Source organism: Bos taurus, chromosome 6, assembly GCF_002263795.3.
Source record: "Bos taurus isolate L1 Dominette 01449 registration number 42190680 breed Hereford chromosome 6, ARS-UCD2.0, whole genome shotgun sequence".
In the NCBI taxonomy this organism is placed as follows: domain Eukaryota; kingdom Metazoa; phylum Chordata; class Mammalia; order Artiodactyla; family Bovidae; genus Bos; species Bos taurus.
The window spans coordinates 19,786,727-19,800,587 of NC_037333.1; the positions used below are offsets into that span (position 1 = coordinate 19,786,727).

The window sequence follows — 13,861 nt, forward strand, 5'->3', positions numbered from 1 at the left end:
GTATATATATTGTTTCAAATTATTTAAGTCTTGAAGCTGTTTCTACCTTTCCAGAGAAAGATATATTTAGTCCATATATAACTCCAGTTCTTTTAGCTTTATGTAGATTTACATCAATGCTAGTTTTCTTCAATGAACTCTGGAGGTTATGGTCCCAAATCATCATCGTCATTCGTATCTCTTTAAATCTTCTCTCTCCGTTGTCCTTGACTGTTTTGCTTTGGAAAGAAAAACCTTGACCAATCTGAATCTTGGACCCTGTCCTTGGGGATGAGTGTGGGCCTTTGTCTGATTTGATTGTCTTGAAGAAAATAATTTTCTCTTCACTAAAATTCCATATTGTTGGTCCTGTAAATTTCATCTTTTAGATATTTTTTATTATTTGCAGGTAATTTTCTCTTTCTGTTTCTTTTTATTTAATCACTAATTTTCCTTATTATGTATCTGTTAATTTTTTTATTATTTGTAAGTGAAATTTGGTTTGTTGTGCACAGAAATTTTGATGTTGTTGATCTTTTGGGCTAGTATGTCTGCTTGTTTTGGTCAGCAAATGATGTAGTCAGCAAAGGCTATACAATGATTATAAATTTAGAGCAAAATATTGAATGTCTTACTATTAAAAGGAAAGCAGCACATTCTTCCTTGTGATGATGATGATGATTTTTGGCTGCATTACATAGCATGTGGGATCTTAGTTTCTCAGCCAGCAGTCAAACCTGTGGCCCTTGCATAAGAAGCCTGTAGTCTTAACCACTGGACTGCCAAGGAAGTTCCCCTGCATCTTTATTTTTAATCTCATTTATAGTAAGCACCATCAGTTTAGTCATCTTTCCTTGAAGGGATTGTACTGCTTTTCCTCCCGTAGGGCATAGACATAGCTAGAAAGAACCCTGAATATTTTAATGTCCAGGGAGGTTCCATGGTTCAGTATTGTGGCCCCAGCATTTAAAAATGTCCTAAATATGTTGGTATAAGAATAATTTTTTTAATCAATCAATAAATATGAATCAGTATAAATTTTTATATAAGGGCCAGTTCAGAGGAAATAAAAATATTTCTTGATAACTTGCCTTTTATCATACCTTCAAACATCCAAAGTAAATCCTGAGGAAAGCATATCGCAACCCAGGTTTTATTCTTCATTAACTAGAAGGTTATTAGTGAGGAAGGTGGCACTATTTGTAGCAATAAAATGCTATTATTATTGTTGTTGTTATTGTTGTGGTTACTATTGCAGCAGTAGTTACAAGGGGCTTTGTTACTTCTTATCTCTCCTCTTTTGTGTGTTATATATTATGCAAGAGTCTCCTAAGTCCATTTGTATATACCTTCCGTTTCATGCCTAAAACAGCCATGCTAATAATTTGTCCAGGGTGAAAAATGGCAAAGCCTATTGACTTTCCTAGGTTTTACTGGTTACTTGTCGAGATATTTTATTGGGGATATTTTTTAACTTACTCGGTTTTTAAAATTTACAGTACTGCCTTGAATATTTTTTCTTGCCTAACATTTCTGTTGATGGCTTTGCTTTGTTGTGGGAGTAGAAGTTTACTTTAGAAATAGGTTATCAGGTTTAACAGATAAAAATATAGGATACCCACTCAAATCTAAATTTCAGACTTTAAATGTCTCATGTAATACTTGGGGCATATTTATACAAAAAATAATTTGCTGTTTATCTGAATTTCAGACTTAACTGGATTTTCTGTATTTTATCTGGCAGCCATTTTTACAGAAGACTCCCTTTTCTCTCATCATCGTTTTCCCAGAATCCCCACTGAATGTTTCCCTTTGGTGTAGTTATAATGTTAATAACCTTGGGGTGTTGTTCAGTTGCTAAGTCGTGCCCGACTCTTTGTGACCCCATGAACTGCAGCATGCCAGGCTTCTCTGTCCTTCACTGTCTCCCTGAATTTGCTCAGACTCATGTCCATTGAGTCAGTGATGCCATCCAACCATCTCATCCTCTGTCATCTCCTTCTCCTCTTGCCCTCAGTCTTTCCCAGCATCAGGGTCTTTTCCCATGAATCAGCTCTTCACATCAGGTGGCCAAAGTACTGGAGCCTTCAGCATCAGTTTTTCCAGTGAATATTCTTTATTTATTTCCTTTAGAATTGACTGATTTGATCTCCTTGCTGTCTAAGGAACTCTCAAGAGTCTTCCCCAGTACAACAGTTCAAAAGCATCAATTCTTTGGTGATCAGCCTTCTTTATGGTCCAACTCTCCCACCTGCACATGACTACTGGAAAAACCATAGCTTTGACTAGACAGACCTTTGTCGGCAAAGTGGTATCTCTGCTTTTTAATATACTGTCTAGGTTTGTCACAGCTATTCTTCCAAGGAGTAAGCATCTTTTAATTTTGTGGCTGCAGTCACTGTCTGCATTGATTTTGGAGCCCAAGAAAATGACACTGTTTCCACATTTTACCCATCTGTTTGCCATGAAGTGAATAGGACTGGATGCCATGTGTATATACGTAAGACCTTATGTATAGCATATTCATTATACACCATGCTTTCTTCAGAGGAGTAGCACTTAAGACTTTGTAGTGTCTGTTTTTTTGCCTTGTTCCTTTTAAATTTAGATTTTCTTTAGAGAAATATCTCAATTATAAGACCTTACCTTTTTCAGTTTTTAGCTTACTTAAACAAGGGCTGTGGAGAAGAGAGTAGTTTATTCTTAAAGATGATAATGCCAGCTTTCATCAAACATCAACATTCATGCAAGGAATGAAAACAAATTCCACACTGAGTCTGAGTACAAAGCAAAATGACCACTTTCATAATCACTGTGTATCCAGTATCTGATTATAGACATATGTAGTTTAAAAGATAAATAGCTAGACAGATCTTTTTATCATATATGTCCCAGAATATTTCATAAAGCCATCGCCAAAATAAATTTGATAATGTGTATGCCTAAGATCTACTTGGGGAGCCTGTGTATGTATGTGTGTGTGTGTTTCATCTATTAATTATCTCCCTTAGGGATCTGCTAATCATTTATTTCTTCAATTTTGAAAAAATTAATTTGGTTTTAACTCCCTTCTCTACTACCTTTTTCTGGATCCACTTTAATCTGATTTCTTTGATGAAATTTTTTTAAAAATCAGACTTAAAAAGTTTGACGGGAGTAATGCCTATGCTTTCATCTGGGAAGTAAGGAAGACGTGGTGGGCGGCATACTTGTGGAGAGAGTAGGCTGGTCTGCACTGTGTTTGAAGGCTCTGGCCTCACAGAACCTTCTCTGACCGTGGGAGGAGCTGCTGTCCGTGCCTTGCTGCACTTGCGTACCTGCACAGAAGCTCAGTCTTGGTGTCATGTGGCTTCCTCTCACCACTCTGAGCTCAGCCTTTCATACCTGTCTGAGCCTCTACAGTGTTTACCACCTCACTTAAAGGAAAATTCTTCCTTATGATCCTCGATCTGTGGGTCAAATTTGTTTCTCTTTTCTTCAGTAACGGTGAAGGGTAGTGGAATGCCTTTTACATATACCAGAGTAGTATTTACATTTGTATACTATCATTTGGTTTTTTTTTCAAGTTCTGAAGAGTGCAATGCTGTGGAACACTCTCTAACTTTGCCTGAAGGAATGTACAAGACTCTCATTTGTCCTAATTTATATTCATGCAGGTTCTTTTTTAGGGTATCTTAATCACATTCCTACAGTGCTGTAGCATTCTACATTAGAAGATCCCTTGTCTCCTTTTGAGGTGGGATTAGAGGGGCGAGAGAGAGAGTGTGTGTGTTACCAAGTGAGATCTGGAGACTCTGTAACTATTGGCTGGGATCATACACTTAAATGTAAAGTGTTTGAGAATTGGTTTTATTTTTGGTAATTGCTCCTTTTTTATCCTGTCTAACAGTTATATTCTCTTTTCCTCTCCAGCACAAATGTGCAGGTATGTGATAGCCCTTTCCATTGCTCTCAAGAGGAAGCAAGATCATTAGTTGAATCGGTAAGCAACAGATGTCCAAAGCATCCTTTATTCTAGTAAATGTCATGGGGAAGTCTAACAGAAATTCTGAAAAATCTATCAGTGAAATGTATCATATCTTTTGGGGAGGATAACATTAAAAACTAACATTAAAATTATTTTGTATCCAAGGAATTTAGATTTCAAACTTGTTACTGTTGTTCTGTTTTCTGAAGTACATTAACCATGTAACTAATTTCATATGATACTATTTTTCACCAGTTTATTATTGTTTAAATCCATTAGTGCTCCTCTGCACTAACCTGTCCTCACAAGTTATCTACTCAGTGTCTAAATTGTGACTGGCTGCTGGCATGGGTGCATTTTGTCTCAAGAAAAAAAAAAGTTTCTTTTCCTTTTTTTTTCCATTTAGTTTGGTTACCTCACAAACTTTCCTTCTCTAAGGAGAATATCTTCAGATTTTTACAGGTCTTAGTGATAATGCTGCCTTGAGGCAACTGAATTTATTAGTAAAGTAATACTTGACTTGGAGACCACTAAATAAGAAAATTCAAATTCAGATAATCAAGTAATATTGCTGTGTAAAGCATGTTCAGGAGTGATCTAAGGCTAGAAATCCCATCTATAAATTAAAGGTTTCTGGGGTTTTTTCCTTAAACTAATTATCAGATAGAAAACTAGTGAGTTTAGCTCTTTACTTCAGGACCAACAAAAATGTTTACTCACAATGGCTGCTTTGAATTGTTTTTCACTAATTAATCAGCTGTTTAATTATTGCCTACTATGTGTGGTTAGATTCTAGGTACTGGAGATGCAGTATTACAGAGAAGATACAAAAACCTGTCCTCGTATAGCTAACATTCTAGTTGCAGTGATGGATAATAAATATTCAAGTGAAATATAAAGTGTTTCTGAATGTGATAAATGCAGTGATGAAAAATGAGCCAGGGAAGAGGGGATACAGTGCCTGGAGTCGGGGGTGGGGCGGGCCTGTAGTGCCTGGGAAGCAGTGGGGGATAGCCGCATGAACTGAGAACTGACCTGAATCTAGATTTGTAGATGGTCAGGGACTATGCCATGTGACTGTCTGAACAAAGAGCATTCCACACCGCAGACCGAAGGCCATGAGGCAAGTGGGTGCTTGATGTGTTCACGAAACACCCAAGAAACCACAGTGACTGGTGGAGTAGGGGAGTCTAGGGGAGAAAGGAGGAGCTGAGATCAAAAATGTTTGGTCTAGGGTGAAAATGGAGGCAAATTATTATGAAAGACCTTGTGGAAAACACCCTGTAAAGATTATTTTAAGAATTTCATTTTTTATTCTGAATAAGATGGAACCATTGAAAGGTTTTGAGCAAAGGTATGATATAATGATATGATCTGACTTAGATTTTAACAATATCACTCCGGCTGTGTTGGCAAGAATGGGCTCTAGGGAGGCAAGGAAGGTTCAGGAGAGCCCTGATAATCATGCACGCTACGATGTCAGTTTATTTTCTCCAAGTTTTCAGCTTTGTATCTGTGTCAATTACATTCTGAACTTAGTTCTCATTTATTATTCTTTAAGAAAAAAATAGAGGAAAACAAGTTAATAACTTTTTATCTTTATTCATGTAGTCTCCCCTTAATCTCAGATTAAGACCATTCCACTTTATGGGACTTCACTGGTGATCCAGTGGCTAAGACTCCACACTCCCAATGCAGGAGACCGGAGTTTGATCCCTGGTCAGGAAACTAGATCCCACGTGCAGCTAAAAAAAGAAAAAAGACTATTCCTTTTTAGTTTCAAATTTATAAATGATAAGTATAACAGACTTGTTTTGAAGTTAGCTGCAAGATGAAAGTTTCTGTCTTACATCTTAAAAAAAAAAAAAAAATTCCTAACATTTTAGTAGGGAAAGTCCTCTTAAAATAATTGGAGAACATGGATATGATCTAGGTAGTTAGATATGGGGGACAAGATTAGAATTCAGAAACATTAACATCCAGATTTAATTATATGATTTGGTAGCTTTGCTCTGTTTCATAATGATGAAGAAGGTGCTATGCTGATTTTTCACTGAGAAAGCTGTAGTAGAAAATAAAAATGCAGAGAAAGCAGTCCTTCATCAGCTCTAGTGAAAATTACTGTATATGGGATTTCACCACTAAAAATTTGTAAGTCAAAGAATTGTTCTTTTAGCAGCCTCATTAGTGATTTTGGAGCTCAGATTAGGTAACATTTAGTCAAGAGGATTTTATCAGCTTGTAATAATGAAATTTTTTGTAGTCAGAGCATTTTGACTTGGCATTTTATCTCTTCCCTGGTAGCTCAGCTGGTAAAGAATCCGCCTGCAATGCAGGAGACCCCAGTTTGATTCCTGGGTTGGAAAGATCCCCTGGAAAAGGGATAGGGTACCCACTCCAGTATTCTTGGGCTTCCATGGTGGCTCAGCTGGTAAAGAATCCACCTCAGCTGGTAAAGAATCCGCCTTCAATGGGTTCGATCCCTGGGTTGGGAAGACCCCCTGGAGAAGGGAATGGCTACCCGCTCCAGTATTCTGGCCTGGAGAATTCCATGGACTGTGTATAGTCCATGGGGTCGTAGAGTCAGACATGACTGAGCGACTTTCACTTTATATCTTCAAAACCACATTGAGATGTTTGAATCAGCATTGCTTAGGTATAGATTCCCATATCTCTCTATTGCTATATACTGAATGTTGCACTGACTTCAAAGGACTGTCGACTTTTATTTGTCCTTTGCTTGCTCAGAGCAACTTAAGACATCACAGTCATCCATCAAATTTGATCATATTCATACCACATCAATCCTGGGCCTATATGGAAACAAACTATAACCCCAAGGTTTATTAGTGGGCTTAAAATAAGCGAACTCATTCTTACAGGTTAATCAACTTAGGTAATATTATCTTAAGATAGATTTGAAGATGTTAAATGAGTCTGATCAGATCAGATCAGTTGCTCAGTCGTGTCCGACTCTTTGCGACCCCATGAATCGCAGCACGCCAGGCCTCCCTGTCCATCACCAACTCCTGGAGTTCACTCAGACTCACGTCCATCAAGTCAGTGATGCCATCCAGCCATCTCATCCTCTGTCGTCCCCTTCTCCTCTTGCCCCCAATCTCTCCCAGCATCAGAGTCTTTTCCAATGAGTCAACTCTTCACATGAGGTGGCCAAAGTACTGGAGTTTCAGCTTTAGCATCATTCCTTCCAAAGAAATCCCAGGGCTGATCTCCTTAGGCCACAAAAAGAGTTGGAAAAAAAATGCTAAGGAGTTGAGGTAATGCAAACCACGTTCTCTGTCAGTAGTATAACACAGTTACCAATCAGTTAAAAAATATTAAAAGAAAAAAATCCAAAATCCTTGTTGTTTGGAAACTAAAAACACTACTATATGTCATGCCAAAAAAATGAATTGTAACAAATTATAAAATATTTAAAATGAATAACTAAATCACTCTGTGTCAAAACTTGCATGATGCTGCAAAAACAGTTTTTTAAAATATACAGCAGAAATAAAGAAAGAAAGTTGAGAGGCTAAATGTTCAACTCAAGAATTTCTGTTTTTTTCCTGTCTTTTCACATTATCGGAAAGAAAGTTATATAGGGTAGAGCAAATATTTAATGAAATAGAAAACAAGGAGATATGGAAAGGATCTGTTAAAACAGCAGCTGGGTTTTCGTCATATAGAGCTGACAACATGGACAGACTTAATTCCCTGGTGGCTCAGTCGGTCAGGAGTCCGCCTGCAGTGCAGGAGACCCGGGTTCAATCCCTGGGTGGGGAAGAGCCCCCAGAGAAGGAAATGGCAACCCATTCCAGTATTCTTACCTGGAGAATCTCATGGACAGAGGAGCCTGGGGGGCTACAGTCCACTGAGTCACAAGAGTCGAACACAACTTAGCGACTAAACCACCATTATAGGAAGGACTGTGAAAGAGAGAAGACATAAATAACAATATCCAAAATTAAAACAAAGACATTACAGACATAGGAGGTTTATAGGTGATCAGAAAGGAATACTCCAAGTTGCTTTTGGCAATACCTTTCTAAACATAGATGAATTGCCAGTCTTGTTTAAAATATAAATAACTACGTTAAATCAAGAACAAACAGACAACCCAAATAGACTTATCAACAGTTCAAGAGAATACTTAGTTATGAAAATGACAGTATCTCCCATGTTAATTAAAGAAGTCAATCTGTTTTTATAAGAATTCCAATAGGATTTTCACTGAACTTGGTAAGATAATCCTAAAGTTTATATGAAATATTAAAGGGGCAGGGATAACCTAAAGAAGACTGATAAATTTAAACAAAGTTTTTTTAATCTGTAAACAATTAAAGATACCACAGAATAAGTTAAAAGATATGCCACTGATTGGGAGATCTTTGCATGATGTGACAAAAGGATTAACAATTTATTCAAATCAACAGGAAGAAAATAACCCAGTAGGGGGGAAATGGGCAAGCAGTATGAATGGGCAACTCACAAGAGAGGGTATTTACATTACCAGAAAACATGTGAAAATTTGCTCTATTTCTGCAGTGATCAGTGAAATCAAACTTAAGACACAGTGCGATTTCATGGTTATCAGATTGGCCAGCATTTTTAAGTGTTTTTAAACATGTGGAAAGGAGACCTCTCATACTAGTTGATGCGCTTGCGGGAGTATAAATTAGTATAACTACCTTGAAAAGCAGTTAAGTAATTTCTAGTATGGTTGAAGGTGCTTATAACCCACTACTCTGAAGTTACCTTTCTAGATATACATTCTATAGAGACACTAATACCTGTCTTTTTATAATCAGACATGGGCAAGTTGGAAACTGAACAAATGCCTGTCAATAGAAAACTGGGTAGATAAACTGTAGTATACTTATACAGTGGAATACTATACCATAGGTAAAATGTGTGAAATAAAACTATGTAACTCCACATGGATAAAATCTGAAAGTGTAGTGTTGGGTGAAAAAAATGTTTGCAACATTGTGTGTATTGTTGAAATAAATTTTAAAACACTCCAAGTAGCACGATAGATTTTTAGTGAATATAAACAGACATGTTTTTCACATTTTTAAAACATAAATAAGAACAATAAATACTGGTTTCAGCCAGTGTTCCTCCTAGTGGTTAGGAGAAGTTACTTCTGAGAAGGAATAAAAATAAATAAGGTTTTTATTTTTGATGAATAGGGAGAAAAAGAGACTTCAGTTATAAAGTTTCTGAAATAACAAAATGTTAACTCTAAAAAAAATCCAGAGAATAGATATTTGTTATAATGGTCTTTACATTTTCTGTGTTTTTGTAGTATTTAATAATTAACAGAATTTGAATGCCCAGAAAAAAAAATAATGAAACCAAAACTTTATTCTTTGTGAAGACCAGCAAAATTGATAAACCTTTAGCCAGAATGATCAGGAAAGAAAAGAGAAGACAAATCTTTAATGTCAGGAATGAGACGAGTGACATCACTACTGATTTGGGAGATAATAGGAGAACAGTCAAATGGCACCCCACTTCAGTACTCTTGCCTGGAAAATCCCATGGACGGAGGAGCCTGGTGCAGGGCAGTCCATGGGGTCGCTAGGAGTCAGACACGACTGAGCGACTTCACTTTCACTTTTCACTTTCATGCATTGGAGAAGGAAATGGCAACCCACTCCAGTGTTCTTGCCTGGAGAATCCCAGGGACAGAGGAGCCTGGTGGTCTGCCATCTATGGGGTCGCACAGAGTCGGACACGACTGAAGTGACTTAGCAGCAGCAGCAGCAGCAGCAGCAGCAGGAGAACAGTAGAGAAATATTAGAAAAACTTTGCATCAGTTAATTTCAGAATTTGGATGAAACTGGACAGATTCCTTGAAATACATAAAATACCAAAGCTAACTGAAGAAGAAATAGGTGTAAACAAATTAAATCTGTACTTAAAATATCTTTCTGTAAACACAACTCTGAGCCTTGACTCCTGCTACTTTTATTCAGCATTTACCAAAGGTTCTAGCCAGTACAGTAAGGCATTAAAAAGAAGGAAAGGCATACAGGTTGTAAAGGGAAATGCATGAATGTCTATATTGAATATTCAATAAAATGAACCTAAAAGCTATTATAATAAGTGATTTTAGCAAGGTTGCAGGATACAGGCTCAGTATACAGTAAACAGTTGTGTTTTTATGTATTAGCAAGAAAAATTAGAAACTAAAAATAAATACATTATTTATAATGGCTTCAAAAATGTGAAACACTTCAGAATAAATCTGGAAAAAAAATATATGAAGATCCTGAACCCTGAAAACTATCACATATAGCCCATAGATGTAGAACTAAATAAATGGGAAAATATTTCATGTTCATCATTTGGAAGACTCAATATTGTTATGATGTCAATTCTTTAATTGATCTGCAGGTTTAATGCAGTATCAATCAGATTTCAATACACTTTTTTTGTAGAAATCAGCAAACCCATGTATGTAAATACTAAGGACCTAGAATTAGACTCAATAACTTTGTGAGAACAAGGTTAGAATACTAATTCTACCTGACTTACAGTCATTTTACACAACTACAGTAATGAAAAGAGTGTAGTAATGGTGTAAAACTACAGAAGAGATCACTGAAAACAAGTCCACAGATAGACCTACATATATGTAGATAACTGATTTTTGAAGTAATAATCTTTTCAACAAATAGTTCGTGAACAGTTGATTATTCCATATGGGGGAAAAACACACACTTTAATCCATACATTGCACTATGTATTGTAATTCTCTAAAGTGTATCCTAGGACAAAATTTAAAACAGAAAACTAAACCAATTTTGACCTTGGGTTAGTTAGGCAAGATTTCTTAGATATAACACTAACTTCAGTTCAATTCAGTTCAGTTGCTCAGTCGTGTCTGACTCTTTGCAACCCCATGAACTGCAGCATGCCAGGCCTCCCTGTCCATCACCAACTCCTGGAGTCCACCCAAACCCATGTCCATTGAGTCGGTTATGCCATCCAAGTATCTGACCCTCTGTCGTGCCCTTCTCCTCCTGCCCTCAATCTTTCCCAGCATCAGGGTCTTTTCAAATGAGTCAGTTCTGTGCATGAGGTAGCCAAAGTGTTGAAGTTTCAGCTTCAGCATCAGTCTTTCCAGTGAATATTCAGGGTTGATTTCCTTTAGAATGGACTGGTTGGATCTCCTTGCACTCCAAGTACAATCTGTTTTGTTTAAATGTTAAGTTGAACTTCATAAAAATTAATTTTTTTTCTGTAAATGACAGTCTTAGGAGAATGAAAATAAGCTACATGCTGCAAGAAAATGTTTGAAAGTTGTATGCCTGATAAAGGGACTTGTATCTAGAACTTAAAGAATCCTCATAATTGAATAATAAGAAAACAAAACATCACCCTCCCACCACAAAAACTGCAAAACATACGAATGGCTACTTTGCCAAAGAAGGTATGCTGAAAACAGGAGATGATGCTCAACTTTACCAGTCATTGGGAGGATGTGTATCTGCAAACCAAAAACCAAACTGGAGATCCCACACCCTGCTTGTTGGGATGCAAAATGGTAAAACTACTTTGGGAAACAGTTTGGCATTTTCTTAGAAAGTTAAACATATACCTACCATATGATCTAGCCACTTCACTCTTAATTAGATATTTCCCCAATAGAAATGGAAGTCTTTGTTCATACAGAGACTTATTTATGGTGGCTTTATTTGTAATAGACAAAAATTGGAAACAAACCATATTTCTATCAATAGAAATAAATTGTGGTATATTCGTATGAGGAAATACTCAGCCATAAAAAGAAATGAATTACTGATACATGCTATGACATGGCTGAATTAAAGAAAAATTATATGGAATAGAAAAAGGCAGATATACATGTATTATACCATTTATAATTTTAGAATTTGCAGACACTAATGTATACTGACACAGAACAGGTGATTGGTTGGAGGGATTACAATCACTTACAGGGATGGAAGGGACTTGGGATTGATAGTGACTATGATTATTATCTTAATAGTGTTAATGGTTTCATGAGTATGTGTGTGTGTGTACATGTCAAAACTTATCAAACCGTACACTATAAATGTGTGCAGTTTATCCCATGTCAGTTTTGGTTCAGCAAAACTTCAAGGAAAAAAAAATTGTTTTCTGGAATCAGATTGTCTGCATCCAAATCCCAACTCCTATTCACAGTTGGAAACAAATTGCTTAACTTATTTATGCCTTGGTTTCCTTATTTATAAAATAAGGAACTAATAATAGTATCTTCCTTGTACTGAGGGCTGTTGTGGAGAACTGAATTAGGTAGTCCAGGTAAAATGGAGAGCAGCTAGAAAGTATTAATTAAATATTGGGGTTTATTGTCCCTATTGTATTAATAGTATTGTTGAACTAATTTGACCACGGAGAGAAGCCCCTTCTTGAATATTTTTTGAGTATTCCAGCCTCTTCACTACTTCCAGTGATGAAGAGAGCACTTCTTCATGAGGTATCCCATTCCATTAATGCATGAGCAGTGGAAGAGTCAACCTAGTTTAATTATTGTATGAAAAGTCGTCTTTTTTCAGAGACTTAACAGAAAGGATTAGGAGAAAGAGTGAGTTAATGTGCACAACATAACAACTCAGTGTAGTACTTAACCATTATCCTGTCTGGGAGTTTCTTGCCCTAAAATTCTCCCACACACGTCTTTCTGTTCAAGTACTTTCCTTGTATTCTGCTCTCTCTGGAAATGGACACCCTCTGGGCAGCATGCAAAGTTGGGAGAAGTTTGAATTAGGTTATTTGGTAAGAACTTAGTATGCGCTGATTATAGTTACTTTACTGGAAGGAAAAAAACACCAAAGTTTCAACTTTGTGAGATTCTGCACACAATCTCAGTGCACATAGGACTGAGAGAACCAGACCCACTGCAGTGGGATCCTGGCCTAGCCTCAGATCCTACGCAGCCTGGTGGCCACAGAGATTTAAAGCTGTTAGAGTCTGCAATTCAGGCCAAAGAGAATCAGTAACCATACTCCTGCCTAGCTGCAGGGACCCAGTCCTGTGATACTGTGGACCTTTAGATCACAGCAGTGATGGAAAACTTCCCAAAAGGGGAAAGACGTCTAAAACTGGGAGGATAGAACACCTCCCAGGGAAGTCTTGGCTGTCTCAGTCTGACTTGTTTTCACCTTCGCCTGACCAGACTTCCACTGTAAGCTGTTTCCGGAGTGCAAATCTGGAGCACAGCAAGCTAGGAGATGACAATGCTGATGTGCATGGAGACATGGAGAGGAGTGCATTGAAGGAAAAAAGTGAGGGGAAATTTCAAGTTTAATTAAAAGTATTATTCTGACTACCTTGGGTAGATCTTATTTATTCAGTAAATCAGTATGTCCACAGTGCTGTGTGAAATTTTGGATGGTCATTTTATATTTGAGGTAAAGACTTCTTAGCTGAATTGTAAAGAGCAGTGCATTCAGGAGACCAGGGCCTTAGAAGGAGTTCCAATGGCATTTAACGCCATCAATATATACTCCAGCTGTCTCTCATCACTAAAGTTTACCAGCAGTCTTATAAATTGCATGTTTGTATTTACATTCTAAATCAAGGATGAATCCAGATGAAGGACTTTATAAATCCATCATCAAGTGTCTCATGTGAGTGTGAGTCTTTTTAAAAAAAAAATTCACATCAAAGCCATATTTAGGTTTTTCTTGAAGTCCACAACAAAGATAATCGATAGACCAGGTAGTTTAGAAGTGTGTATTTTGGGGTTCTGTGGCCTAACAGGAAATTACCAGTGAGTGAATATTGTTAAATAGTTTCAAATATGAGGAGTGATAACCAGCAGAATAATGTTGCAGTTCATTAGAGTTGTTGGATAGGACTTTTAGCTGCGTGCTTCTCAGATGATCTCCTTTGGGC

At 37.0% G+C, this 13,861-nt stretch overlaps 1 protein-coding gene across 4 annotated transcripts in view; it reads left to right on the forward strand.

The window, feature by feature from the left end:
• PPA2 (inorganic pyrophosphatase 2) overlaps window positions 1–13,861 on the forward strand; it is a 96,874-nt gene that overhangs the window by 77,981 nt on the left and 5,032 nt on the right. For all 4 annotated transcript variants that reach the window (NM_001076396.2, XM_005207659.4, XM_005207660.4 and 1 more), the window contains 1 exon segment: window positions 3,892–3,961. In NM_001076396.2, coding sequence (NP_001069864.1) covers window positions 3,892–3,961 — 70 coding nt within the window.